General features: G+C 41.8%; 1 protein-coding gene across 2 annotated transcripts in view; it reads right to left on the bottom strand.

The window, feature by feature from the left end:
* The window catches only part of HPS5 (HPS5 biogenesis of lysosomal organelles complex 2 subunit 2), a 1,422,788-nt gene that overhangs the window by 732,348 nt on the left and 664,414 nt on the right, over positions 1-26,026 (bottom strand). For both annotated transcript variants that reach the window (XM_044059074.1, XM_044059075.1), the window contains exon 12: positions 15,857-16,016. In XM_044059074.1, the coding sequence (XP_043915009.1) occupies positions 15,857-16,016 (160 nt within the window). The remainder of the gene's footprint in view (positions 1-15,856; positions 16,017-26,026) is intronic.

Genomic DNA, 26,026 nt, shown 5'->3' with positions numbered 1-26,026 from the left:
AGGGTCTAAAGACACCATGGGTGGAAGTGGACCTGTCCACATTAGGAGGCTCAGCACTCACAGTGGCTTTGGTAGTTGTAGCCTGGGTATGGGCTGAGGTACCTGCGGTCTCGGTTACAGAAGACACCGCCAAAGAAGTGTCGTCGGTAGTCAGGGGCTGCATAGGCGTCTCGCTGAAAACCGGACCATGTGTAGCCAGTTTTGGCGTGGAGTCGGTGGAGACCGCAGACCTCGCGTGTCGGTCCTTGTCCTTGCGTTTTTTGGACAAAACAGTAGTCGGAGTCTCCGACGACATTTTATAATCAAAGGCTTTACCAAAAAAGTGTTGGGCGAACTCCGCCCGACGCTTAACAGTGCGTTTATTGAAAGTAGCACAAAAGCGACAGCCCGAGATGTCGTGGTCTGGGCCTAAACAAGGTATGCAAAGGGAATGGAAATCCTTATGCGGTATTTGCTTCCCACAAGAAATACAATTGTTAACTTTGTCTGACATCGGTCTGAGGCAAGAAAAGTTTCCCCAACGGGGTACTTAGCTTTAAAGAAGACTTCGGTTTCCAATTTTTCGTAAATTCAGGAGCTGGCCGACCGGCACTTGCAAACTGCTTCTGCTTCGGGCACCACGCGGCAAAAAAGACTGAAGAAAATGGCGTCAGCTGTGTCTTATATACCCCTGTCGCACTGACGTCACGAAAGAAAGCGACAACAACTGACGCCGGACCTAGACTTTGGAATTCGGCCGACCGAGGACCCGCCTGACGGCAGAAAACCCATCTGTGATTACTGCAGCTGTATGCACGATTAACATCTCCCTGGCTGTAATGGAGTTCAGGAGAAGAAGAGCTTGAAAGTAAGAAATGAGAGTTAAGGCCTTTGGAGGAGGCAGGGATTCCAGCACTGGCACAGTCTGAATCCTGCAACCCAGAAAGACATGATCCTGACAATAAGTCAGAAAAGACTGTTTATTCTGAATCCCAGGCTCTGAAGAAAAGAAACGGCAAAACAAAGATTTTGCAAAAGGACCTCCAGAGAGGCTGCCTGAATCAGCAGGTTGTCCAAGTAAGGAAATATCTGGATCCCTTGAAGCCTGTGAAAAGTTATCACAGGAGCAAGGCATTTGGGGAATACCCTTGGGGCAGTAGAAAGGCCAAAGGGCAAAGCACAGAACCGAAAATGCCAGGAAGCAACAGAGAAATTCAAAAACTTCCTGAAAAGAAGACGGTTTGGAATATGGAGATAAGCAACCTTGAGCTCCAGAAACACCAGAAAGTTCTGAGGAAGCAACAGAGCAAACGGAGTCTGGAGGGACAACATCCAAAAGGAAGGCACCTTCAGAAAAGTGTTCTGACGAAATAGGCCTGGAATCCATCTCCAAGTAACCTCTTTTCTGGATGCTAGAAACATTCTTGAATAAAACCCCTTCCCCTTTTGAGACACAGGCACCTCTTCAATAGTACTCTGAGACAATAGATCTTGAAGAACCTCTGGGAAAAAAGGAAGTTGTTCCCAAAGAGGCTAAGGAATGTCCATTAAAGGAAGGCTGGGAAAGCCACACCATGAAGAACCCCTGACGAATGATCGACACAACCCAAGAATCCCGAGTGATTTGAAGCCATACTGGAAGAGAAACAGGTGAAGAGAAAGAACAATATGGCTCGGAACAGACGGATAGAGAGTCAGACAGCACCTGGGTTGCCAGGAAAGGAAGGCTTCTGAATTCCTGCAGTCTGAGTGGCCTTAGCAGGAGCCTGTGTACCACCCTTTTTACCTTTAGCAGGAGGGTGAGTACCACCCTTTTTACCTTTAGCAGGAGGATGAGATTACCTACAAACAAAGGCTGGCTTAGAAAGGTAGTTTCTCTGAAATCTAGGCACAGGAGAAATAAACACATGTTTAAGCTCCTGTAAGGCCTTCCCCTTGTCCTGAAGAGACTTAATCCAGCAGCTGCTTCCCCAAACAACAGTGTATTATCCAAAGGAGCATCCATCAACTTAGCCTTAATATCATCAGGTAAAGGTTGAAGCCTAAGTCAAGAATACCTTCTCATTACTGAACCAAAAGCAGCAGCCCTAGAAGAGGCATCTGCTGCATAACTACATTTGACAGAATGATGAACTACTTGACAGAAGTCAAGAAAAGCAGAAGATTTACTCTATGAGTCTGGAGGATCAGAAAAAAAGCTGATAAGCCTGAGAAAGAAGAGCCAACACATACCTAGATATATGGGTCTGATAATTAAATTGCCCTAAAAGCTAGGGCAGCCGAAGTTTAAACCTTCTTACCCAGCCTGTCCACATTTCTACTGTCCTTGTCAGGAAGCTGCAACTTGGATGAAGGAAGCAACTGAGACGGCTTATCAGAGGCTACAAACACCACAGAGGGTTCAGCAGCAGGACATCTGAACAAAAAGAAACAATCCTCAGGCATCCTAAAAAAAACTATCAGGCTTCTTGGGTGCAGGGGGCAGAGAACGAAGCGCTTTACAGGCACTGGAAAAAACATCCAGTAAAGCAGCCAAAACAGGAGGAACAGCCACGGGTTTAGGAGATTCCATCTGCAGTAACTCATAGTACCTGTTATGGATATCAGAGACCTGAGCACAATCCTACTTAAAAAAAAATCCATCATCCCAGAAATTGTGTCCCCAAAGGAAATTTCCTCAGAAGAAGTATCTGGGCTATTTGATTCCTCCTCCTCTGACCCATAGTCTAAAGGAGAAGGAATCTGAATAGAATAAGTAAGGGATTCTTCATCAGAATCCAACTCTTCCTCAGAAGAATTCAATTTTCTGGGCCTTTTAAGAGGAGAAGAGGACCAAGGAGGATCAGAAACTGAAACCCCTTGAGGAGGCCTTAATAACAGTAAAGCATTAAATATCCCCTGGGTAAAGGCCTGCCACTCACTTTGTGGACTTCCAGAAACAGAAGAATCATGTTTAGTTTTCTGTTTCTTTTGTAAGGGAACATCCACCTTAGAAAACTGAGAAGACTCTGACTTAGGACGGCATTCAACAACTGTAGTAGGAACTTCTTCCCTAAGAAGAATCTGTGGAACCCCATTGACTGCGGAACTCCCTTGACCCCTCAGAAACAATCAACCATATTTCCCCCTGAATGTTCGAAACAGACACCTGCAAATCGTTGTCGGAAGTGCTGCCCACCAGATCCTCGCTGGTTTCCAACCTGGACACAGCAGAGAAATTCGATAACACAGCCAGGCGAGGGGTTAGTTGTAACAACCTTGGCAGAAACATCTGGCAGAGGCTGGACAGCAGAAGATTCCAGTCTTACCTTTTTCACCTTCTTCTTCTCTAATGGTTGACCCTCGGGACGGGAAGTTCCTTCCATTATATTTTTAGCAAGAAGCTTAAGAAGCTGGTTCTCAAGATACAATGAAAGGGAAGAAAGCCTACTACAAAGGGTTTTCAGAATGAACACCTGACAAATCAAACAAGACCTATGGGTGTGAGAAGCTTCTAGGCAAGAAAAGGCACTTATCTTGGTAGTCTTTATGAGGCATTTGTCTCCCACACTGGCGTTTACCCTTTCTGGATAACATTAACCCCAAACAGCACAAAAAAAATCAAGAAAAAGAACAAACCTCCAACTGGGAAATTATCTCCAACAGTGAGGACTTCAGCAAACAGGAGTAATCACCGAAATATAAAAATGCAGTAAAAATGGCAAAAAAACGGATGCAGGCAAACAGACTGATGGTTAGAAACCATGTTCAGAGTGGCGGCACAGAAGTTCTGGGGATGGTACACCTGAACGTCATGTTTATGCCCCATGCTATGGAAGGAGCATTTGGGTGGTGTTCAATGTACCTTAAAGCAACAGTAGGCTTTGGTAGACTGGCCGGACATCAGGTTTCCATGGCAGAGAATCCCATAAGTGATAAATACTGCAGCGTGAATATAAGGACATATACTGCGCCATTAACTCAGAGTCTGGCAGGCAGGAGTAAGGCAAGAAGTAATTGCTAATCAGATACAGGTAAAGCAATTCCAGGTCGATTACCCTGATAAAAGATTAGATGCCTGCTTTGGTGAGTTGAGAAATGAAGCCTAGAAGAACACCAGGAATAACAAGGGTAGTCAAAATGTATCCATTAAAGAATAAGTTTGAAGGATATCCTTGAAGCCAGGAAGAAATAAAAGCTGCTATCCTGCATTCTGGAGAAAATTTTGCAGAGTTACTTAAAACACCTGCTTGTCTGGATAAAGAAACTGAAGCTCTTTGAATGCTGTTTTGGTTCTGGGCCACTGTGCGGTGAAGCATCATATACTTAGTGAAAAGACTGAACTGAAACATTGAATTTCTGTTTCTGTTAATCCTCCACATACTGGTAAAGAGATGAACTATTTTCCTTGTAAATAAACGTAGTAAACATAAAGAAGGCACAGTTGTGTAAACTTACCATAAATGTAGATGTTCGAGTGTATTCAATGTTGCAGTCATCACCTGTGGGTTATTCCCTGCTGTGGTAGCCCTCGGCCGGCCCGAATATCAAAGTCAGTGTTTTGCTGCGTCAGCTGCTGTCACTTGTGGACTGACATCAGGTCATCAGTGCTATAAAGCAAGGCAGCTGACGTCATTACATCAGTTTTTCTTGCCCTAACCAGTCAGAAGCCCAAGGAAGTATGGCAAAGTGATCCTGGTGGTTAAAAAACACTCTAAGAAGCTTATGACTCCCTAAGGAAAGATAATATAAGGGGGAAGGAGGGAGGGGAAACCAGGACTGCAACAGTGAATACACTCGAACATCTACATTTATGGTAAGTGTACACAACTGTAATATGTTCTTCGTGTTCTTCGTGGAAGGATAAGTTAGAGACCTAGGCATGGGTAAGCAAGCCCTGCAAAATTGCAGAGGCAAACCCTGCCCTAGCCTTAGGGAAAATAGGAAGGTGGTAATGCTTTGTAAAGGTATGGACCGAGGTCCAGGTTGCAGCTTCCAAGATATCCCTGGTGGGAACTCCTCTGAGGAATGCCGTGGAAGTGGAGGCTGCCCTACTGAAATGGGTATGAATAGACTTAGCGGGTGGTTTTCCATGTAATCTAGAGCAGAAATGGATACAGTGTGATATCTATTTAGAAATGGTTTGCTTGGAAATAGGCTTCCCCTCTGCTCCTGAGGCAAAGCTGACAAGAAGTTGGTCCATCTCACTGAAAGGTTTAGTACGGTCCAGGTAGTATCTGAGCTGTCTGTGCACATCTAGTGAGTGCAGAATTCTTTCCTCCTTGTGTTTTGAGGGATAGGGAAGAAGGTGAGTAGATAAATAGCCTGGTTGAGGGTCACATTAGATACCACCTTGAGCACAAAGGAGGGGTTAGTCCTCAGGGACACCCTGTCTGCATGGAAAATGATGAAGGGCTCAATGGCCATCAGTGCCTGAAGTTCTGAAACCCTTCCGGCTGAGGTAATAGCTAGTAGAAAAGCAGTCTTTCAGGAGAGGTATTTCAGTTCTGCGGAAGCAGCAGGTTCAAAAGGTGGTAAGGTTAGTTTTTTGCAAAACATAATTCAGGTCCCAGGTGGCCTTCTGGGAGGTCTGATATTAGAAGCCCCTCTGAGGAATTGTTTAATCAAAGGATGTGAGAACAGGGGCTGGTCTATATCGAAATGAGATGAAATGGCTGAGCCGTGGATTTTAATAGAAGAGAAGGAGAGGCCACTATTGAGTAACTCCACTAGATAGTCCAGGATAAGAGGGACAGAAGGTTGTGAGGAACTGCCCCTCTGGACTGGCTCCAGGAGCAGAATCTTTTCCATTTCCCTGCATAAGATTTTCTGGTGCTAGGCCTTCTGGCCTCTGTGATAATTTCTAGGACCTGTTTACTTAACAGGTGCCCCTTGCTTGCCCTTAGAGTATTAGCCATGCTGACAGTTTGAGAGTCTGCAAGTCTGGATGCAGCATTCCCCCCCCTACTTGAGTCAAGAGGTCTGAGATCAGAGGAAGCTGCCTGGGAGGCTCTGATGTCAGACTATGCAGCAAGGGGTACCAATGCTGTCTGGGCCAATCTGGACCAAAAAGGATGGCCTTTGGTCTCTCCTCCCTTATCTTGATCAGTACCTTGGGGGATAAGAGGCAGAGGAGGGAATGCATACACAAAGAGGGAGTTCCAGGGGAAGGTCAAGGCATCCACCTTCCACACTAGGTGGGGATACTCCCGGATAACTTCAATGCAACAGTGAAACATGAAGAACATTTGTTAAAGGCTATACACTTCTGGACCACAACATTCTATCTGGTAGCAAATACAGGCAGAACCTACAGCTTTTTCTATAAACTGTTTTTCCAAGTAACTTATTCTGCTTGAGTTTCCTACTCCACCAGGATAAAATAATTCAAACACTGAGTATTAAATTACTGACAGACTGTTTAACAGAAAGAAACTACTCTGTACATGAGTAGCTTGCTGATACAACCGAGTGTTTAACTGATAAAACCTTGAAACCCTTTGCAGCTATGTAAGGATTTTCTTGGGGAAAATAATCTTTGCAGCAGTAAAAAGGGCTACTTCATTAACTTCTGTAATGCCAAAAACTTGTGAGATAAACTGGGTATAGCTGCTTTTCTCTTCTAAGGCCAAGAGTTGTGTATACTGAACTGCAGCTACTAATTTCTTTGTGAATATTAAATACCATTGAAGACTATGGTAAACTTTAATAAGACTAATAAATTCTACTGCAGTTTTCATAAACTGCAGTCACTGACTAGCACCTGGTCAGTTTTCAGGAAAGATGTTTGTCTGCTGAACTCAATTTCCATTATCAGATTTCCACACTGAAGTACCAGCCATCCACCTCACTGGGCATCCCCAAGTTCTGTGCAACTCTGAAGAAACTCAGGTTAGAGAATGATGGAGAGGCTTACCTAGTGGCTTCTGAAAAGAATGCAACCACAGCAAACTGACTCCAGGGTGAGCTGGCCAAAATTCTGTCATCTTCTCTAACCAGGGACTCACTTGAAAGTGCATATGAACCTTGAATGTGTTAATGCACACTACTAACCAAGTTAAACGATAAATTCAGGCAAGGACTGTAACTTTTCTGAAAGCACAGTCCTTAAAGTTTCATAACTGGACATTCATTATGGATGGACCAGTAAGAATAAAAATGGCTAATGTAATACATATTTGGAAACTATGGCTAGAACCTCACATACAAAAGTAAAATTCTAGAAATTTTCTTTATAACAGTGAGAGAGAGAGAGAGAGGGTACTCCATAGTAACTTAAAAAAGTGGGTAACCCCAATGTGACCCTAAGTTTACTGGGGTCTATATTAGAACAATGAATATTTAATAGTTGAATCACTAAAGGTCAACCTTAGTGATTGAACTGTTAAAACATCGAATGTTCAGAAAAAAAAATAAAAACAAAAATAAATAAATAAATAAACGGTGTAGGTAGGGGGGCAAGCCCCCCCTGCACTTCCACACACCCCCCTACTTAAATTTACCAACTCTAAGACCGCACTACATTGAAGTAAACGGAAATCTCCCCTTACGGAGATTTCTGTTTACTTGTTCGATGTTCTGCAGTTTCGCTATTCTCGTGTCAACAATGTCAGATTCAACATTGTCGGCTTTCAAGAATTTAATATAGACCCGTCTATTGAACGGTTACATGTTTCAGTAGACCTTTTACTGCTAAATGAAACTACAAATTCTAAGTTAGACTTGTTTGCACAACAGGATTATAATAAGCCTTCATCTAAGTAACCTTTTTGTGTAACCAAGAAAAAATTGTTAACACCTGAGTTGGTTTGTTTCAAATGTTACAGAAAAGGACATACAGCCAACTACTACACAGTGAATGACAACAATACTACACCTGTAAAAATTGTTAATACAACAAATTGTTCCCAAGAGCATGACTAGGGAACATGAAGCTATGGAATGAGACAGTGCTGAATTATTTAAATGCAGTACTAAACTTATCAAAATGTGCTTGATGGAAGATGAATACAGGGGTTGCTGGCATCAGGGAACATGATTACATTACATACTGCACTATATGTTTGCAAACATTAAATCACTAATAAATAGAAAACTGAAGTGATATGTCTATACAGACTCTCTCAGGTAAAGTGTTACATCTTAGTTCCACCGCCTAATTTCACTTATGATATGCTAAACTAGCTAAGAATTTTCACAGTTTATGGAAGCTATGGGGTGTGGTGTTCAAACAAGTATACAGACAGAAATACAGAGTACCAGTATAAAAATGTGTAGAGCTAGAAGATAACAAAGGAGCTAAGATTTGGATCTGCCCAGAAGAAGCGTTAAGATACATTTCATACTATATCTTACCAAAAAGCTCCAGTACTGAAAGAAATAAAAATGTAGAAACTGTCAGGAAGTGAGCTTTAACAAAGACTCCAGCATTTAAAGTGCTCAGTGTACAGACTGATAGAGATGAGACCAAAATTAAAAACACACTAAGGGATACAGGTGCAGAAACTGACTAATAGACAAACAAGTCTCATACTGAAGAGCTAGGAAAATGGGGAGAAGTCTATACCTGTTTTTATAGGTGGGAGAAGCGGTCACTGGCTCTAATTCATGCCAGTCTATAAATGGAAATACTGACTTAACTGATCACTTTCAAGAAAGATCAGTGAGAAGAAAATACACTAACTAAAGCTAGAAAGAATACACTGAGACAGAAAAAATGGGGAACCAAAAAAAGGGACGTCCCCTTTTGCCATAGATGAGCACCCTCTAGTAGACAAGGGACAGTGATGTTACAGCTATAAGCATACAGAGGTGTGTAGGGCATCTGTAGCAGACATCTCATGGCCCGACAGAACTGAATGTGTATTTGTCATCTATGAGTTGTGACTACACACTCCACTCCCAGACAACAAGTTCCTAAGGCAAAACAGCTTGTCCAATACACTAATCACAGGTGAATCGATAGTGAGGGACACTGATGTCCCACTCACTAGGTTGAGTCCCACTCACTAGGCTGAATAAGGAGAAGGTAACAGTCAGTTGTCTATCATAATTGATAGGTGCCAGAATCTGACACATAACACACGCACTCAGGTCACTCCACAAGAAGTACAAGTATGACTCTGTCACTGTCCATATGGGTGTGAATGACCTGAGATGTACCTCCCTGGACTACATGAAAAGAGACATGAAGGAGCTCTCGGAGTATGTGGCCCAGGCAGGTATGAAGCTATCCCTGAGCAGCATCCTATCGTCACCCAGAATGATACCGCATTACAAGCAGAAAATGATTGGCTTCAACAATTGGCTAAGTTTCTGGTGTCATTCTAAGGGGAACAAGTATCTGTCTGCTTGGGATGACATGACTGACAGACCTCGATGCTTTGCCAAGGATGGCATGCATCTGTCACCCCTGGGTTTCTGGATACTGGCTAAGGCTCTTGCCATCCCTATAGTACCTTTTTAGGCGATGTTCCAAAGACCAAATTACCACTGTAACAGCTATAAATAAATGCAGGCTGAGGGTCATGCTGCTCAACGCTAGAAGTTTAAATCTCAAGATGCACTTGCTCGAAGCACTCCTTAAAATGGAGAACATCAACATTTGTGCTGTAACAAAGACCTGGTTTACAGCAGCAGAAAGCACCCCTGCAGTGACCAGGCTACAACTCATTCCACACCTTTCAGCCCCAGAACATCAACTGAAGCTCCAAAGGCAGTAGTGTCTCCATTTTCATAAAGGATATGCACAAGTCCAGACTAGTAGCCCAGCATAACGCATCTGAGATACTTCAGGTACAGCTGACATTGGGTAAGACAGTGATTCAGGTCGTAGTCTGCTATAGGTCCCCAACCATGTCCCAAGACTCTCACTCTACGTTCCTAAGCACCCTGGAAACTATTAGGGTCCAACCCAACACTCTCATACTAGGTGACTTCAACTACCCCTCCATCAACTGGGAAAACTACTCATGCACCAATACACTGGCCCAACGCTTCCTGGAATTCATCAAATCCAATGCCCTGGACCAGCTCATTCTTACACCCACTAGAGGAAGCAACATCCTTGACCTGGTTATTACTAACATGGGCAACCATTGCTCTACACCAACTGTCAATTCCTCCCTGGTTAGATCAGACCACAAACTAATCTCCATGGAAATCCACATCACACTCACCCCCCTTGCAAAGGTAACTACCATGAAAAACTTCTTCAAAGTTGACCTTGGGCTCCTAAAAACAGAGGTGGCTAACTTCACGGCATCCATATCAATGGAAAATAGATGCATGACTGCTAAATCATACACCAATGCACTATACAAACATGTACATAAATGCATGGAACTAGCCATACCCAACAGAACCAAGATACTCTCCTCCACAAAAAAATGAAGCCAATCTAGTGGTCACCTGCAATTAATAAACTCTACAACAGAAGGAAGAAACTGTTGCAGAAAAAGTGAAGTCACAAGACTGGAAAAACTCCCTTATTAGCCTCAACAAAAAGTTGAGATCCCTCATCAAAACCTCTAAAGCCAGCTATGAAGGCAAAATTGCAGCAGACACTAAAAACAACCACAAAGCCTTCTATGGTTATATATCAGAATCTCCATGGCAAAACCCAAGTTTGCTCTAAGTTACTGCAAAATGGTACCTCCTATACTGAGCCAACAGCCAACTTTACCCCTCTCTCCCCTCCTAAAGGACCAATCACAATACCGGAGTAATGCCAGGCACCCAGCATTACTTTAGTACAGGTTAAAGCTGTATTGTCCAAGGCCAAGAATACATCTTCCATGGAACCCGGCAATATCCCTGGACGTGTTCTACATGAACTACAAAGTGAAATGGCACCACATCTGTGTGCCCTGTTCAATCACAGCCTCACCTCAGGCTTTGTCCATACCGAATGGTGCACTGCTACATTCATCCCTCTCCATAAAGGGGGAGTGACGACAGACCCTGGGAATTATCACCCCATTAGCCTGACGAGTCTGATATGTAAGGCTATGGAGCACATCACCATGGACCTAATTAACAAGGATATTGGGAATCTCCAAACTCTAAATCCCACGCAATTTGGTTTTGTGAAAGGTAAATCATGCCTGCTCAACCTGGTTGACTTCTTTGAGTCAGTCACCAGAGCTGTGGATGAGGGCCAGGCAGTTCAAACAGCCTACCTCGATTTGGCCAAGGCCTATGATACCATTCCCCACTCAGGAATTATTGATAAACTCACCAAACTAGGCATCGACCCCCTATATCACTAGGTGGGTTGCAAACTGGCTCATCGATAGAACACACAGAGTGAAAGTAGCGGACTCCAAGTCAGAGTGCTGACCAGTCAAGACTGGAGTCCCACAGGGATCAGTCCTGGGTCCTCTCTTGTTTGGTATCTACTTCTCAGAAGTCCAGGCCAACACGGAGGGACTCTGGCTGACCAAGTTCACAGACAACTGCAAGCTGGGAGCCATTATTAACTCACCAGGTGATGTAGATGTCCTATAGAAAGGCCTCACTGAGATCAATGACTGGTGTTGAAACCATGGCCTTAAGCTTAATGCCAAAAAATGCGTTGTCATCCCCTTTGGGAAAAACTCAGTTCCTACTAATTACCACTTTGATGGGAGCCCATTGAACACTGAAGGCGTTATAAGAGATCTGAGGACACAGGTTGACAGCAACCTCTCCTTCGACCACCACATTGCCACTGCAGTCAGAAAGTCCTTCTATGTGGCACATCTCACTATCAAGGGTTTTGCATAAAGGAAGAAAGAGGTCATCATTGCTCTCTCTACTCTTCCCTCATTAGGCCAGTCATTGAGTATAATTCCCCATTTGGCATATACCTCACTAGACACATGCAACAGTGGAAAGGCCACAAAAGTACCTCATGAAGAGGATCCTAGGCCTTAAACGCATGTCCTACATGGACAGACTCAAAAAAACTCCAGCTATTCTCTGTCTCATAACGTCGACTAAGAGGCGATCTCTGCTTGACTTACAAAGCCATGTCTGACCCAGCTCTGTTAGAAATGCTACATCTAAAGAAATCCCAGTCACTGCATACCACACACTCCAGAGACCTCAACCTCATTGCCACAATCAAAAGAACATGCTGGAGGGACAGGTTCATAACCCAAAGACTGCCCATGCTCTGGAATAGACTTCTCATACATGTCAAGCAGAGCACCTCACTGTCCCTCTTCAAGAGAAATCTTGATGAGTGGATGAGAAATAGAAAGTTCGCCCTGGGGATCACTCCAGTGGCTCTACTTGATAGAGGCACTGGGAACTAACGTTGGGTGGCACAATGCCAGGGCACTTCTATGGGCTAGGCTTGTAAAGGCACCAAGGCCATTAGCTCAGTACACACCTATGAACCTAAGAGACTGCTCATACCCTTCAAGTTCATTCTCCCTTGTGCATACAAAAAAATATTTTCCCTAGCCATAGAAAGTTACAGCCCCTCTTCAAAATCTATGAAAGTAAATTGGGGAAGGGACTCAATGTTACTGGTGCAGAACATGATGAAAATAAATAAATGAGGTGAAAAGATAAAGTAATGATCAGATGACTAAAATGTATGAAAATTCACTGGATTACGCTAAATTTAATAAAGGATAAAATGCTAGTTTAAACACAGATGTACATTGAACTCTATATGTATCTATGCTACTGCATAACTTTACACATACACTGTCAGTAGAAACAAACCAGCATGTCATTACTGATGACAATCTTAAATTCAATCAACATATTCTTCAAATAATTAAGACTCACCAGAAACTTGACTCCCTTTGCAGGGCAAAACAGTACCTTACAGACCCAGCAAGAAAAACCCTAGCCTCATCCTATTTGCTTCTATCCCTCTTATATGCCTCACCACTGCCAAGCCTTAAAGCAGATAAACTGGCTACAGCTTATCAACTATGTCTCAGCTAGTTATGGCACGCAAATTGATATATTTTCCTGAACAATGTCCTGTATAAAAAATACATTACTGCCCTACCCCCCAAAAGGGACCTCTGTTCTGGTGATAAATTTCTACTAAGCACTACTAAGGAAAATAATTAATTGGGGGACTCACTAAACTCTTATTACATTCCCAAGCTCAGGAACACCAACCTCATACAAGCAAAAATGACTAACAAACTCCCAAGCTACAAAATTTCAGTTCAAACAATACCTTACCCAATTCTGGTCATGCTCATGTTCATCACCAGATTGAGACCTCTATTGAAAGCACACATTTTTTTTGTTTATCACAAACTTTTTGCCCTCGTCTACTTAAATCATTACACTCCTAACAACTTTCCCTCCTGCATTTGAATTAACAGATCCCTTTTCAGCCCCCTCTTAAGTAGCACTTCCCATCTTGTTCTTTTTTCCAACTGGCTCAATCCACTGCTCTACTCCCCTCATGCATCCCCTGTATACCCAAGTTATAAACCTTCTAGTTAACACTAATTTGGAACAGGCAGCCTAAATAGAAACAATCCTATACATGCTCTCTTGTCTTATGCTATTACCTAAATCCTCCTGTATAATGCTAACATCTTCAATCCCTTTCTACATTATTTTATAACTTACTTCAATATATCTCTCAAATTCTTTACAAACCCTTACAACACTAAAACCTCCCTTCCTACAAAATTTTATAACTAACTTCATTACATATTTTAAAATCCTTGCAAACCTTTCTTGACTGAAATGAAAGCACACTAAATTCTTTTACAATAATGTTTCCCTTCTGCAGTAGCAATCCATTTAGTTCTGCAAGATTTTACAGCATGGAACAACTGTATAGACTTACAATTGTTGATGCAAACAGTTTACTTTATATACGTGCCTTGTGATTATTGTTGTTTCATGAGAAATGTAATTTTTTTTTCTGACAACTGTTTGAAATTCACTTGTTAATATAAATGTACTTAGGTGGAACTTTTCGCCCTGGGCCTCAGCTGAAAATGGGTTCTGCCCAGTTGGACTTTCCTGATCAACAAAGACAGATAAGTAAATAAAAAAATAAATAATTAATAAAGTCTACCAAAATATTCAAAAATAAAAAAGCTCATGAATATCAGTTAACACTCACTTCAGGTAATAATATTAAACTTTACAGTCCTGCATGTTACATTTCTACTTTCCTTTTTGTATGGTCTTTTGAAGATAACACTATTTTGATTTAAAAAAAACAGTCCCTGGGAAGTCCATTTCAATATAATATCAAATCATCAAATAAATAATGCTTTATTATTTCTTTTGTGGAGCCACTTGTCTAGCATTTGATTACACAACTTGGACACAGACGGTTTGACAATATAGCTAACAGGGCTAAGGATATGAACATCTAACAAGACAAAAGATATCCTACAGTCTTAGATTTAAGTCCCTTAATCTCCACCTGCATTGTGTGACTGGCACACACCATTTAACCATACCAGTGCTCCCAAGTTCTTTCCTGCGAAGAGATACTTGTACCTGATGGGCTTTCTTAGCTAACAGGAAAATAAAATAAATAAAAATACATATCCCATCTTACAATGTTCATCTATTATGACAAATGGTCTGCTGATCTGACATTAAATGTATACATTTTAACCGCTGCAGTCTCACTTTTATCCTTGCATGCAGCTCACACAGGCAGTAGCATTGCTACGGCAGGGCAAGATGGCCAACTGCCCTGGGCACAAAGTGTTCAGGAGGAGTGATCGGTCGATCCCACTCTCTCAACACAATACTGGCTTTTGCACTCAGGAAATTTTGTAGCTGTTCTTTTCCTCCTGTTTATTCTAAAATCAACTCAGCTGTACTTTTCTGCATCCCAAAAATTCCTAATGTATTTTTAAGGCATACCCTGTGGAAATGTCCCTAGTACTGAAGCACCAAAGCCCTGTATGAACATAAAAAAAAGTCATTTTCTTTTCGTCTGAATTTGTACTTAGTTAGCCTGCTGATTTCTTGCATTCCCTGGTTACTCATACCCACCCGCCACAACAAACACACAGAACAGATTTCCTCTACCTCTATTGAAGACCTGGACTCCTCTAAACTATCCTGGATTCTCTATTTCTAGAGTTCATGTATCTATTTATGGGCAGCAGAATCTCCATAGGTGAAAATCAAAGGAAGAAAGGATGATAGCTAGTTGCCCAACACAGTCCAAATACTGGTATTTTGCATTTTCTCCACAGCAGGAATTACTTTAGGTGTTGCATACATACACATCTCTCTAGAATGTTCAAGGTAGTATGCAATTAATAGTTTTACATCTAGCCCCTTGTAAAGCTCAACAAAGCATCTCAGTTTTCATCATTTGTATCCTGCTCAATAGCAGGCCTTTAGTTAGTCTTTTCTGCCTCACCTCCATCAAACACAATTTGTAAGCGGTATACATTTCCATTATACTTCTGTGTCAGCAGTTGGACTACATCATCTTTATTTCCATAAAAAAAAATCACAGTATAACCCATAACTATTACTGATATTAGTACAGAGTATATGCTTTGCATTGCACTAAGAGGTACACAGGTCTCCTTATTATAGACCTAGGTATTTTTCTCCAGCGTGGTTCGCATCCGTATCTAGCACCATTACAATTTTTGCAATTCTCATACAGCTTCTAACTGCAAAATGCATATTTTTTTATACTGTTTGAATTTAAGCCAAGTTAAAAGCTTTTAGATTAACCTATTATACAGCATCAATCATGTATATAAGCACCCAATAATATTTTTCTGCACAACTTCTTGGACAGCATTGATGACAGGATATTTAGTTAGTGAACCAGAAAATACAGTTATGACTAAATTTAGACATACCAATGTAATTAATTTGTAATAACAAACAGCACAGTCTTCAGAACTGATAGCTTGAACATAATCACCAAACTTACCCATTTCTGCTTGCTCCTCTTCTTGAGTCATGGAAAATTCTTTCAGTCTATCATCTTCTGACAGTGTCTGACTATATAGAGAAGATGAGTCTTCATCAGAATGACTGCCTCTCCGACTAATAACCCGGTAAATGCCACAGTCTAAGATATTAAAACTTTCCTGCAATTAAATAAATAAGTCAGGATATAAAACTACTGAGTTTTACATATATAAAATAAAACATGAAACTTTAGCTACAATCAATACTCCTTTTTAAGGGAAAAATGCAGTCCACTTTTACCTGCTAGTCTTAAGCCACAACGCAGCTCACTTCTTTACTATGTCTCTTCCTGTAGCAATCAATTAACATACTGATGCTCTGGGTAACTGCTTGATATTCAAGACATGCTAGTGCGAGTCTTGAAATAGCAAGAATGAATGAGTGAAAATGCAGCCATATTAAGTCTGACACTGACATTTCTTCACTCTTCTTTAATGATATGGAAATCTCAAAGTCAACTGCCCCACACACATTTTGGAGGTACTGGGGGGGGGGGCTTGCCCCCACAGACAATAACTGAAGAAGAACAGCCAGGTTCAGCATTTAATGTATGACATTTATGTAGCCATGTTTTCATAATTCCAAGATTTGAACCTACAAGCCTCAAAAATACAATAGGGAGCCTTATACTCTTACATGGTCTAGTGTGAAAGCATGTATGAGATCAAAGCCTAGCCTATGGTAACAGTCAATTGCAGTGTGTACAGCTCATAATAAAGGAAATGTGAACTGAAGTTATAACAGCTTATTCAACTGTTAATTGCTGTTACTGTGGACAAATTAAATTATTTCAGTCACATTTACTCATCAAAATAACTTAAAAAAAGAAGAAAGTACAGTTGTATAAGTAAACTTACCATAATAGTAGATGTTCAAATGATTACTGCTGCAGTAGCCCTAGCTATATGGATTATATCCTGCATAGGATATAACAGCTGGACAGCTTCCAAAACTTCTAAGGCACCTTCCATAAGCCCAAACCATTAGTCAGCTCAACATGAGCTGACTAAAGAGACAGGTTTGGGTGCCTAGCTATTCAGAACATTCATGATGAGAGACAGAGGGGGGGCTAAGCCCTGAAAGCACAATGCTAGAATAGCAAAAAATAAATGTCCACACCCTGGCACAAACAGACTAAAAAACAAGAGGGATGGAGGGAGGGAGCAGCTACTGCAGCAGTGATAATTCAAACATCTACTGTTATGGTAAGTTTACTTACACAACTACTTTGTTCATCACATTTGATCACTGCTGCAGTAGCCTCAGCTATATGAGTAGATTATCTTAGCTTACTAAATTTAGAAGGAGAAGTGTCCAGGAGCCATAGAAAATGGTCCTAGCAAAGCCTGACCTAGACCTAGCGAATTAATCAAACTTGTAGTGCTTTATAAAAGTAATAACAGAGGACCAAGTTGCTGCATCTAGAATACTTCTAGAATGCAACCCTTTCCAAAAAAGCACAGATGAAGCCAAGGCCCTGGTACAGTGATCATTGGCCCTGCTTGGAATAGTTTTGTTGTGGTGAATATAACAAAAGGTAACAGCTTTAGACAACCATATGGAATTAGTCTGTTTTGACAAAGATTGTCCCTTTTTCTTACAGTCACAAGAAATGAACAAATGATCTGAAAGATTTAGTTATATCAAGATAGTACCCTCGTTGTCTGTGGACATCCAAGGTATGGAATTTTCTTTCTCCCCCATTTTTAAGTTCAGGAAAGAAAATGGGGAGATGGATAGTTTGGCTTAAAGTAAACTATGATACCACTTTAGGCATAAATGGATTATTCCTCAGAGAAACCCGGTCTCTGTGGAAAATAAGATAGGGTTGACACAATAACAGTCTGCAACTCAGATACTCTTCTTGCGGAGGTCAGAACAATAAGTAAAACTGTTTTCCATGTTAAGAACCTCAAGTCAGCCAGGTTGGCTGGCTCAAATGGAGCAAGTGTTAGCCTCTCTAACATAAAATTAAGATCCCAAGGAGAAGCCACTGGTTTTCTTGGAGGTCTCTTATGCAAAACCCCTTTCAAAAACATTTTGAAATGAGAATGCATTGAAAGTGGAGGATTCATGGGCAGACATGCTGAAATAGCTGATAAATGAACATTGATGGAGGAGTAAGAAAGACCATAGGATAGCAACTCACACAAATACTATAAAACCAGAGAAAAAGTGGCCCTGAATGGGTGCTGGTTATGTTGCTGGTACCAACTAGAAAACATTTTCCATTTACTAATGTATGACTTTCTATCACTAGGCTTTCTTGCCACCATTAGTAACTGCTGCACATCCTCAGTAAACAGGTGCCTAAAGGGAATTAAGAACCTATCATACAGTCAACTAAAGTTGATTGGGGTCTGGGTGCATCAAACACCCCTGTTCTTGTGTGACTAGATCTAGTCTTGCCCCTGGTCATTTCCAGAAGAAGGGAGGACACAGTTACCTGTGCCAGAACGGAGTCACCACAATGAGCCTGGAGGATTTCCTCCAAAACTTCAGAAGTACCCTGCATATCTGTAGAAAGGGTGGAAAAGCATATAGGAAAATTCCTGCCCAAGGAAAAGAAAAGGCATCTGTCTTCAAGGCTTTCGTGCATGGAGTCCTGGAGTAGAATTTTGACAACTGATTGTTAAGGCAGGAGGCAAACAAGTCTACTTTGGGAACTCCCCATAGATAGATAAAATCTTGGAAGATCCCCTGATCTAGTTTCCATTCAAGAGGATCTATCCTTGTCCTGCTCAGCTTGTCTGCACACAATTTTGCTCAATAGAATGTAGGAGGCCTATAATGAGACTGTGCTGTGAAGCTATAACCCAGGATAACATGGTTACACTGCAAAGGTAGTATAACCTTGTCCCCCCTTTGCTTGCTGATGTACCACATGACTATGGTATTTTCTGTAACAACTTGAAGAGGTCCTGGGAACCAAACATGATTCAGAAACTTGAGTGCCTTGATTAGGGCAAGCATCTCTTTTATATTTATGTACTTGCATCTGCCCTTGGTGTCCCACACACCTTGCACTTTTATCCCTCCTGAAAATGCTCCTCAAGCAAAATCCAAGGTGTCTGTTGTGACTGACTGCTTTGGAAAAGGAAGGGAGAAGGGGAGGAAAAGGAAGGGAGAAGGGAAGACCTGGATTTAATGATTTCTCTTCTGACAAACCCCAGCACTGGGATTTGAGAAAACAAAGGATGTTGGTGCTGGGACCAAAGAAAACAAAAGTTATGCACTTACCATAATGACATATCAGTGTTGCCTCATTTTCATCCAGTTCAACCTTTGGGTTGTTAGACCCAACCAAATATGACCTTGGCACCTTCTTCTAAAGCTCTGGATCTGAGCCTCTAACTCCTCCCCTACTCATAATTCCATCCTCTCCACTGAATTACCTCAGATCAAGTTTGCTGACTTATACCTAACACTACTACCCTCCTATAACTGAATAAACCTTTAAGGTGTCATAGGTGAAGAACATGTTAATACTACAATAAGGTATAAAAGGAAATTCTTAACAGACAAGGTCTTGGGTGAGGTCAGACTGGTCACCAGAATCTGTCAGTGACAACAGCAGAAGGGGGAAGGAGGAGGGGATGTTGAACCAGACAAAAATAAGAGAACATAGATCTAGCGTTATGGTAAGTACAGAGCTTTCATATCTGATGTTGTCAATTTACATCCAATTCAACCCATGGGACAGATTCCAAAGCTGCAAACAGCACCTGGGTGGCATCAATGAAGGGCATTCCTGAGAACAGTGGAACCAAAGGATGAACATGCTCTGGAATGCATGTCCAATTTGTAATGAGATACAAAGGTGTGAACCATGGACCATGTTGCTGCTGCACAAATGTCATCAATGGGAATTCTCTTCATGAATGGCATAGAAGTAGCTAATGCTCTCGTGGAATGGGTTTTTGGTTTCATATGTAGAGTCCTTAGAAACAAAAGGAATGCAGTCTGATGGCCATTTAGAAATTGTAACTTTTTATAAACTTCTCGACAATTTTGTTTTAGAGAAGGATACAAATAGTTGATCTGACTGTTACATCCTTGGTACAATGGAAATAAAATCTGAGCTGTCTGTGAACATCTAGTGTGCGCAGCAAATATTCCCCTTTGTTTGAGAACCTGGGGGAAAAAGACTGGTAAATCAACTGCTTAAAATTTACTTTGGATGTCACCTTTGGTAGGAAGGAGGAATTTGTTCTCAATGCTAGTCTGTCTTTATGGAAAATGAGGTACAGTCGTTTGCAAGCTAGTGCTTTAAATTCAAAAATCTGTCTAGTGGATGTAATTGCAACCAGAAAAATGATCTTCCATGAAAGACACTTGACATCCATTGAAGCTGCTTGTTCAAAGCATTTTTGGGTTAAGGCTTGAAGCATGACACTGATGTCCCATGGGGGAACTGGATCTCTAAGTGTGGGGGAGGGGTCTGAGAAAGCAAGCACCCCCTGAGAAAAGCTTTGAAAATATTAAGAGAGAGAGAGAGAGAGAGAGACAAAGATAAGTCATTATTCCTTATGTGAAAATTTGAAATGGCAGCCACTTGCACATTGACAGATGAGAAGTTAGACCCTTTCTGAATGAAAAAGTTCTGACAGGAAATCTAAGACTGATGGGAGAGGATCAGAAAAAGGATCCAATCTACTTGAAGAAGCTCAAATAGAAAATCTTTTCCACTCGCTTTGATACATCTTTTTGGTTGACTGTTTTTGTGAAGCAGAAATAATACAAACCAGAAATAAGGAAAGCCTAGCATCTCTGTCTATTGTCATAATTGGAGTAACCATGTGGTCCACTTTAGGGCTCATCAATGGTTGATGTTGGGACGGGCTGAAAACTAGAAGACAGTGTACTGCTTTCAAGAATAGAGGTTAGAAAAGTGAAGTGAAATGGTTATTGATTAGCGATAGAACTGACTGGATAAAATGAGTGTTGAATTGAGTGGCAATAAACTCTTTGTTGTTTGAAGTAGAAGGAAAGGATGGAGAGGTATGGTCAGAGTGCAATAGTTTATGTGGAGAGGACCGGGTGGCTTGGTAGATCTGAACTGGGACTGAACATCCAAAGATGAAGCCACAGAAAGGAGGACCAAACCTGTCATGGCCAAAACAGGGCAATGAGGATTACTGTGGCCTTGCACCTCCTGGCTTTTTGAAAAAAAAAATCGTCAATACTGGAATCAAGGGAAAGGCATAAAGGAGACCTGAGAGCCAACTGTGAACTAGAACATCCCTTGGTGACTGTCCCTGTGGATGGATAAGGTCAAAGTAACTGCTGCGCTACTTGTTCAGGTATGAGGCAAAAAGGTCACAGCACGGTTGGTCCTAGTGGATGAAAATCTTTGTCACCACTGCTTCGCTGAAGGACCTCTTATGAGGCAGTAGAATTGACCTGCTCAACTTGTCCGCTAGCACATCTGATGTCCCTGGGAGGAGCACTGCTATCAGAAAATAATGGGAAGACATCGCCCACTGCCACTCTCATGGCCTCCCGGCAAAGTGGATATGATCATGTTCACCTTTTTATTGATGTAACAAACTACTGCCATATTGCCTTATCTGAATGGAAATCATACCCTTGGGGAGGAGGTCTTGAAAGGCCTACACCATTAAGAGGACTGCTCTCATCTAAACATAGTGATGTGAAGTTTGGCCTCTAAGGGTGACCAAGCACCTTGAACGGTCTTCCTCTCAAAAGGAATCCCCACCCTGAGGGGAAGTGTCTGTGGTTACTGTGGCCAGAGGAATTAGTGGACAAAAATGTCTTCCCTCCATTACTGATGGGGAGATTACCCACCATTTGATTTGATCTCTGCAAACTTGTGTGAGGTGAATTTTGGCATGGTGGGGATACACACTTTGTGACCACTGGACTGCAAGAGTCCACTGTAACACTCTCATGTAGTATCTTGCCAAGGGAACTAATGTGACGGTGGAGACCATCAAAATCTAACAGTAATTAATATTTATTTTAAACAATTACTTATCTGCATTTTGTTGAGAAAGCTTACTTATTTACTTACTTGCCAAAACTGGATGAGAGGTTACGGAATCACTTAGAAAATTTGGCAAAGGAGGACTGAAAAATCTTAGAGATTCCCCATATCAGCTTACTCCTTTCATCACACTTTTTGATCACCTCTGCAGAAGAACGGCCAAAAACTAAATCACCACCCAAAGGAGAATTTAAAATCTCATTTTTATCATCATCTAGGAGGTTGTGAGAATGCAGCCATGTGAATCTCTTCAAAACAGTACCAGTGGTAACTAAATTATTTAAAGCAATTTTTTCCTCATAAGAAGAAATTGCAGACAAAACATTCCTCCTATTTTCACAATTAATCAGAACAACCATTAATATATGAGCCTATCAATTCAAAATTCTGAAAATCAAAGTTGCAGAAGCATATCCTTTCCCCCATAATAATCAGCAATCTTCTCAATGCTACCTGAAAGAGTAGGTTTGGAATTACCTAAAAATTCAGCAGCGGTGGTTTTAACTAAAGTTATAGCTGGGTCAGGTTTAGGAAGAGTGTATACAAACTTAAAAGACTGAGGAACTTTACATATCCTATCTGCCTTTTTAGGGGCAGCTGGCTTACTATCAGGAAAATTGCAGGCAGTAACACACATCCACAAAATGCTGACAGAACTGGAGGAATGTGTGAAGGTTCTGGAAAATCTTTCTGTTACAGTTCATAGTGTTTTCTGAGGGACTGAGAAATTTCAGTGTTCTCCCAGTGAAAACACTGGCACATTCTGGAAATATTTGCAGAGAATGAGAAACCCTGCAGAGAGATTCAGAAACTAAGCTCTCCTCAGAGTCTGAATCAGAAATTTGAGGAGAAAACCCTGTGCCTGTTCCTTCATCTTCCTGTCCAGATTCAGAATCTTGAATTTCTTTAGGAAAAGAGGTATCCCATTTTCTTTTACCAGTAACTACTTTAGTTATAAACACTGAAGCAGGCCCAGTAAAGAAACTTGAGTAACAGATACATGTTTAGTTTGCAGCTTATTATTGACAAGAAAAGTGTGGCCAATGCTGCTATTCATGATAGCATCAGTTCCCCACAGATGGGCATAACATTCAGACAAAAAGTACAGTTTTGATCCTACCATAAATGTAGATGTCAGATAGGAATGCATCTGCAGTCCTTACAAATGGGTTGTCCTATCGTCAGGCAGCCCTTCGGTCGGCCAGATTCCAAAGTCTGGGTCTGGCCTCGGCTGGTGTCGCACTTCACCCGACGTCACAGCTGCAGTTATTTGGGTATAAAGGCATCAGCCAATGCCATTTTCCTCAGTGTTTCTTGCCCCAGATGCCAGGTGCCCTCTAGGAAGGCTAAATTTGGATAAATGCAAATGATTCCAAATAGTGGAGAGCAAATTCAAAAATAAGCATGTATGTACATGTATATACAAACAAATACACCATAATAGATTCCCCCAGCTAGCTACAAGATGGGCAAATACCCTAGGAGTACCACAGAGGGGAAGGAGGGTGGGTAATCCCAACTGCAGATGCATTCCTATCGGACATCTACATTTATGGTAGGTACAAAACTGTACTATGTCCTTCAAGGATGCATCTGCAGTCCTTACAAATGGGTAGAATACCATAGCCAAACTGGGGGAGGAGGAGAAATGAAATTATGGTGTAGTTAGGATCCCTTGCAAAACAGCAGTGGCAAAACCTGCTCGGGATCTAGAGTATAAAGGTAAATTATAATGCTTGGCAAATGTATGCACGGAGCTCCAAGTAGCAGCCTCTAAAATGTCTTTGGTAGCCACTCCTCGAAGAAAAGCTGTGGTAGTGGCTGTAGCCCTTGTAGAGTGAGGCCTGATGTTTTCTGGAGTTTTCTTCCCATGGTAGGAGTAACAAAATCTAATGCAATTTCCTATCCACTTAGAGATTGTCTGTTTTGAAATTGCTTTTCCTTCCATTCCTGTTGCAAATGCTACCAGTAGCTGGTCAGTTTTTCTATTGCTCTTGGTCCTGTCCAGGTAGTAGCGTAATTGTCTATGCACATCCAAGGTATGCAGCAGTCTTTCTCCCCTGTTCTGTGGGTTGGGGAAGAATGTAGGTAGGTGGATAGCCTGATTCAAAGATACTTTGGAGACCACCTTAGGCATAAAGGTATGATTTGTTCTCATGGACACTCTATCTTGATGGAAGATCAGGAAGGGCTGTACTGCCATTAATGCCTGTAGCTCAGATACCCTTCTTGCTGAAGTGATTGCCAGTAGGAAAGCAGTTTTCCATGATAAGTATTGTAAATCTGCTGTTGCTGCTGGTTCAAATGGAGGGAGTGTCAAATTTTCTAGTACAAAGTTCAAGTCCCATGCTGGCAATGGTGGTTTCCTAGGAGGTTTTACATTTTTAATTCCTCTCAGAAACTGCCTGAGCAGAGGATGTGAGAAAACTGGAGGATCCAAGTCGTATTCTGCTGAAATAGCTGATGCATGAATCTTAATGGAAGAATAGGACAGACCTTTGTGGAAGAGCTCTGCCAAGTATTCCAGGATGTTGGCTATGTTTACCAGTGACACATTCTCTCCTTTTTCAGTACTCCAAATGGAATATCTTTTCCATTTTGCTGAATAATTTTTCCTTGTTGAGGGTCTGCGAGACTCCAAGATAATGTCTTTTACCCTTTGGGATAAATTTGGGTTATTTGTTCTTATGCAATGTTCCAGGCAGTTAGCTGCAGTGTTTTCAGGTTTGGATGCAGGGTGTTGTAGTTGTTTTGTGTTAACAGCAAGGGAACAAGAGGTAGGTGCCATATTTGTTCCCGAGACATGCTCCTCAGTAATGGGTACCAATGTTGTCTTGGCCAGTCTGGAGCTATCAGGATGATCCTTGGACGGTCCTCTTTGATCTTCAATAGCACCTTGTGCATCAAAGGAAGTGGTGGGAATGCATATGCTGTCAGGTTTTTCCAACTGAAAGATAGGGAGTCCACCTTCCAAACAAGTGGGTGGTACGTCCTTGTGCAGAATTTCTTTAGTTGGTGATTGCGTGGGGATGCAAATAAGTCTATTTGAGGGAGTCCCCATTTTCTTGTAATGGTTTTGAAGATGTGCATCCATTCGTGGGCATCCGTGGTAGTCCTGCTTAGTATGTCTGCTAGAATGTTTTCTTTTCCTGGTACAAAAATTGCTTGTAACTGAACGTTGTAACTCAGGGTCACATTCCAGAGATCCATTGCCATCCGGCATAGAGGGTACGAATGTGTGCCTCCCTGTTTGTTGATGTACCACATAACTGTGGTGTTGTCTGTCCTTATCAACAGTTGACCTTGTCGAAGAAATGGTCTGAATGTCTGAATTGCCAGTTTTACTGCCAGCATTTCCTTTCGATTTATGTGTAGGTGCAGCTGGTCTTGAGTCCATAAGCCTTGTATGCACTTGTCCAGCATGTGGGCCCCCCAACCGAGGTCTGAGGCATCCGTGGTAATGGTTTGGCTTGGTTGAGTGTTGTGGAAGGGCAATCCTTTGTTTGATTGACAGGCCTGAGCCCACCATTGGAATTCTTGCTTCAGGCATGGAATTATTGGAATTAGGGTTTCTAGGCTGTGCTTGTGCTGAGACCATAAATTCCTTAGGTACCACTGTAACTTTCTCATATGCAGTCTGGCATGTGGAACCAATATTATGCAGGATGCCATGAAACCCAAGGCTTGCAGGACTTTTCTTGCTGTTAGATGGTTCTGCTTTGTTAATGCCAAGAAGTATAGAGGGAGTTGCTCCTGTTTTTCTACTGTTAGGAATGCCATTTGCTTCGATGTGTCCAGCTTTGCACCCAAGAAAGTTATCCTTTGGGATGGTATCAGCCTTGACTTGTTTATATTGACTGTGTATCCCAGGGCTTGTAGAAGGTAAATGACCCTTTTCAAGTCTTCTGCTAACTTGATTTTGTTGTCCGCTTGTATCAGGCAGTCATCCAGGTAAGGGTAGATTTGGATTCCCCGGAGCCTGCAATGAGCAATTACTGATGCCAGGCATTTCGTGAACACTCTGGGCGCAGTAGATAAGCCAAAGGGCAATGCTGAGAATTGATAATGCTCTGTTCCTGCAAGAAATCTGAGGTATCTTCTGCAATTTGGTCGTATGGGGAC

Source organism: Protopterus annectens, chromosome 17.part0, assembly GCF_019279795.1.
Source record: "Protopterus annectens isolate FY-2018-M chromosome 17.part0, PAN1.0, whole genome shotgun sequence".
In the NCBI taxonomy this organism is placed as follows: domain Eukaryota; kingdom Metazoa; phylum Chordata; order Ceratodontiformes; family Protopteridae; genus Protopterus; species Protopterus annectens.
The sequence above is the reverse complement of the archived record's forward strand: the minus strand, read 5'-3'. Positions and strand labels throughout refer to the sequence as shown.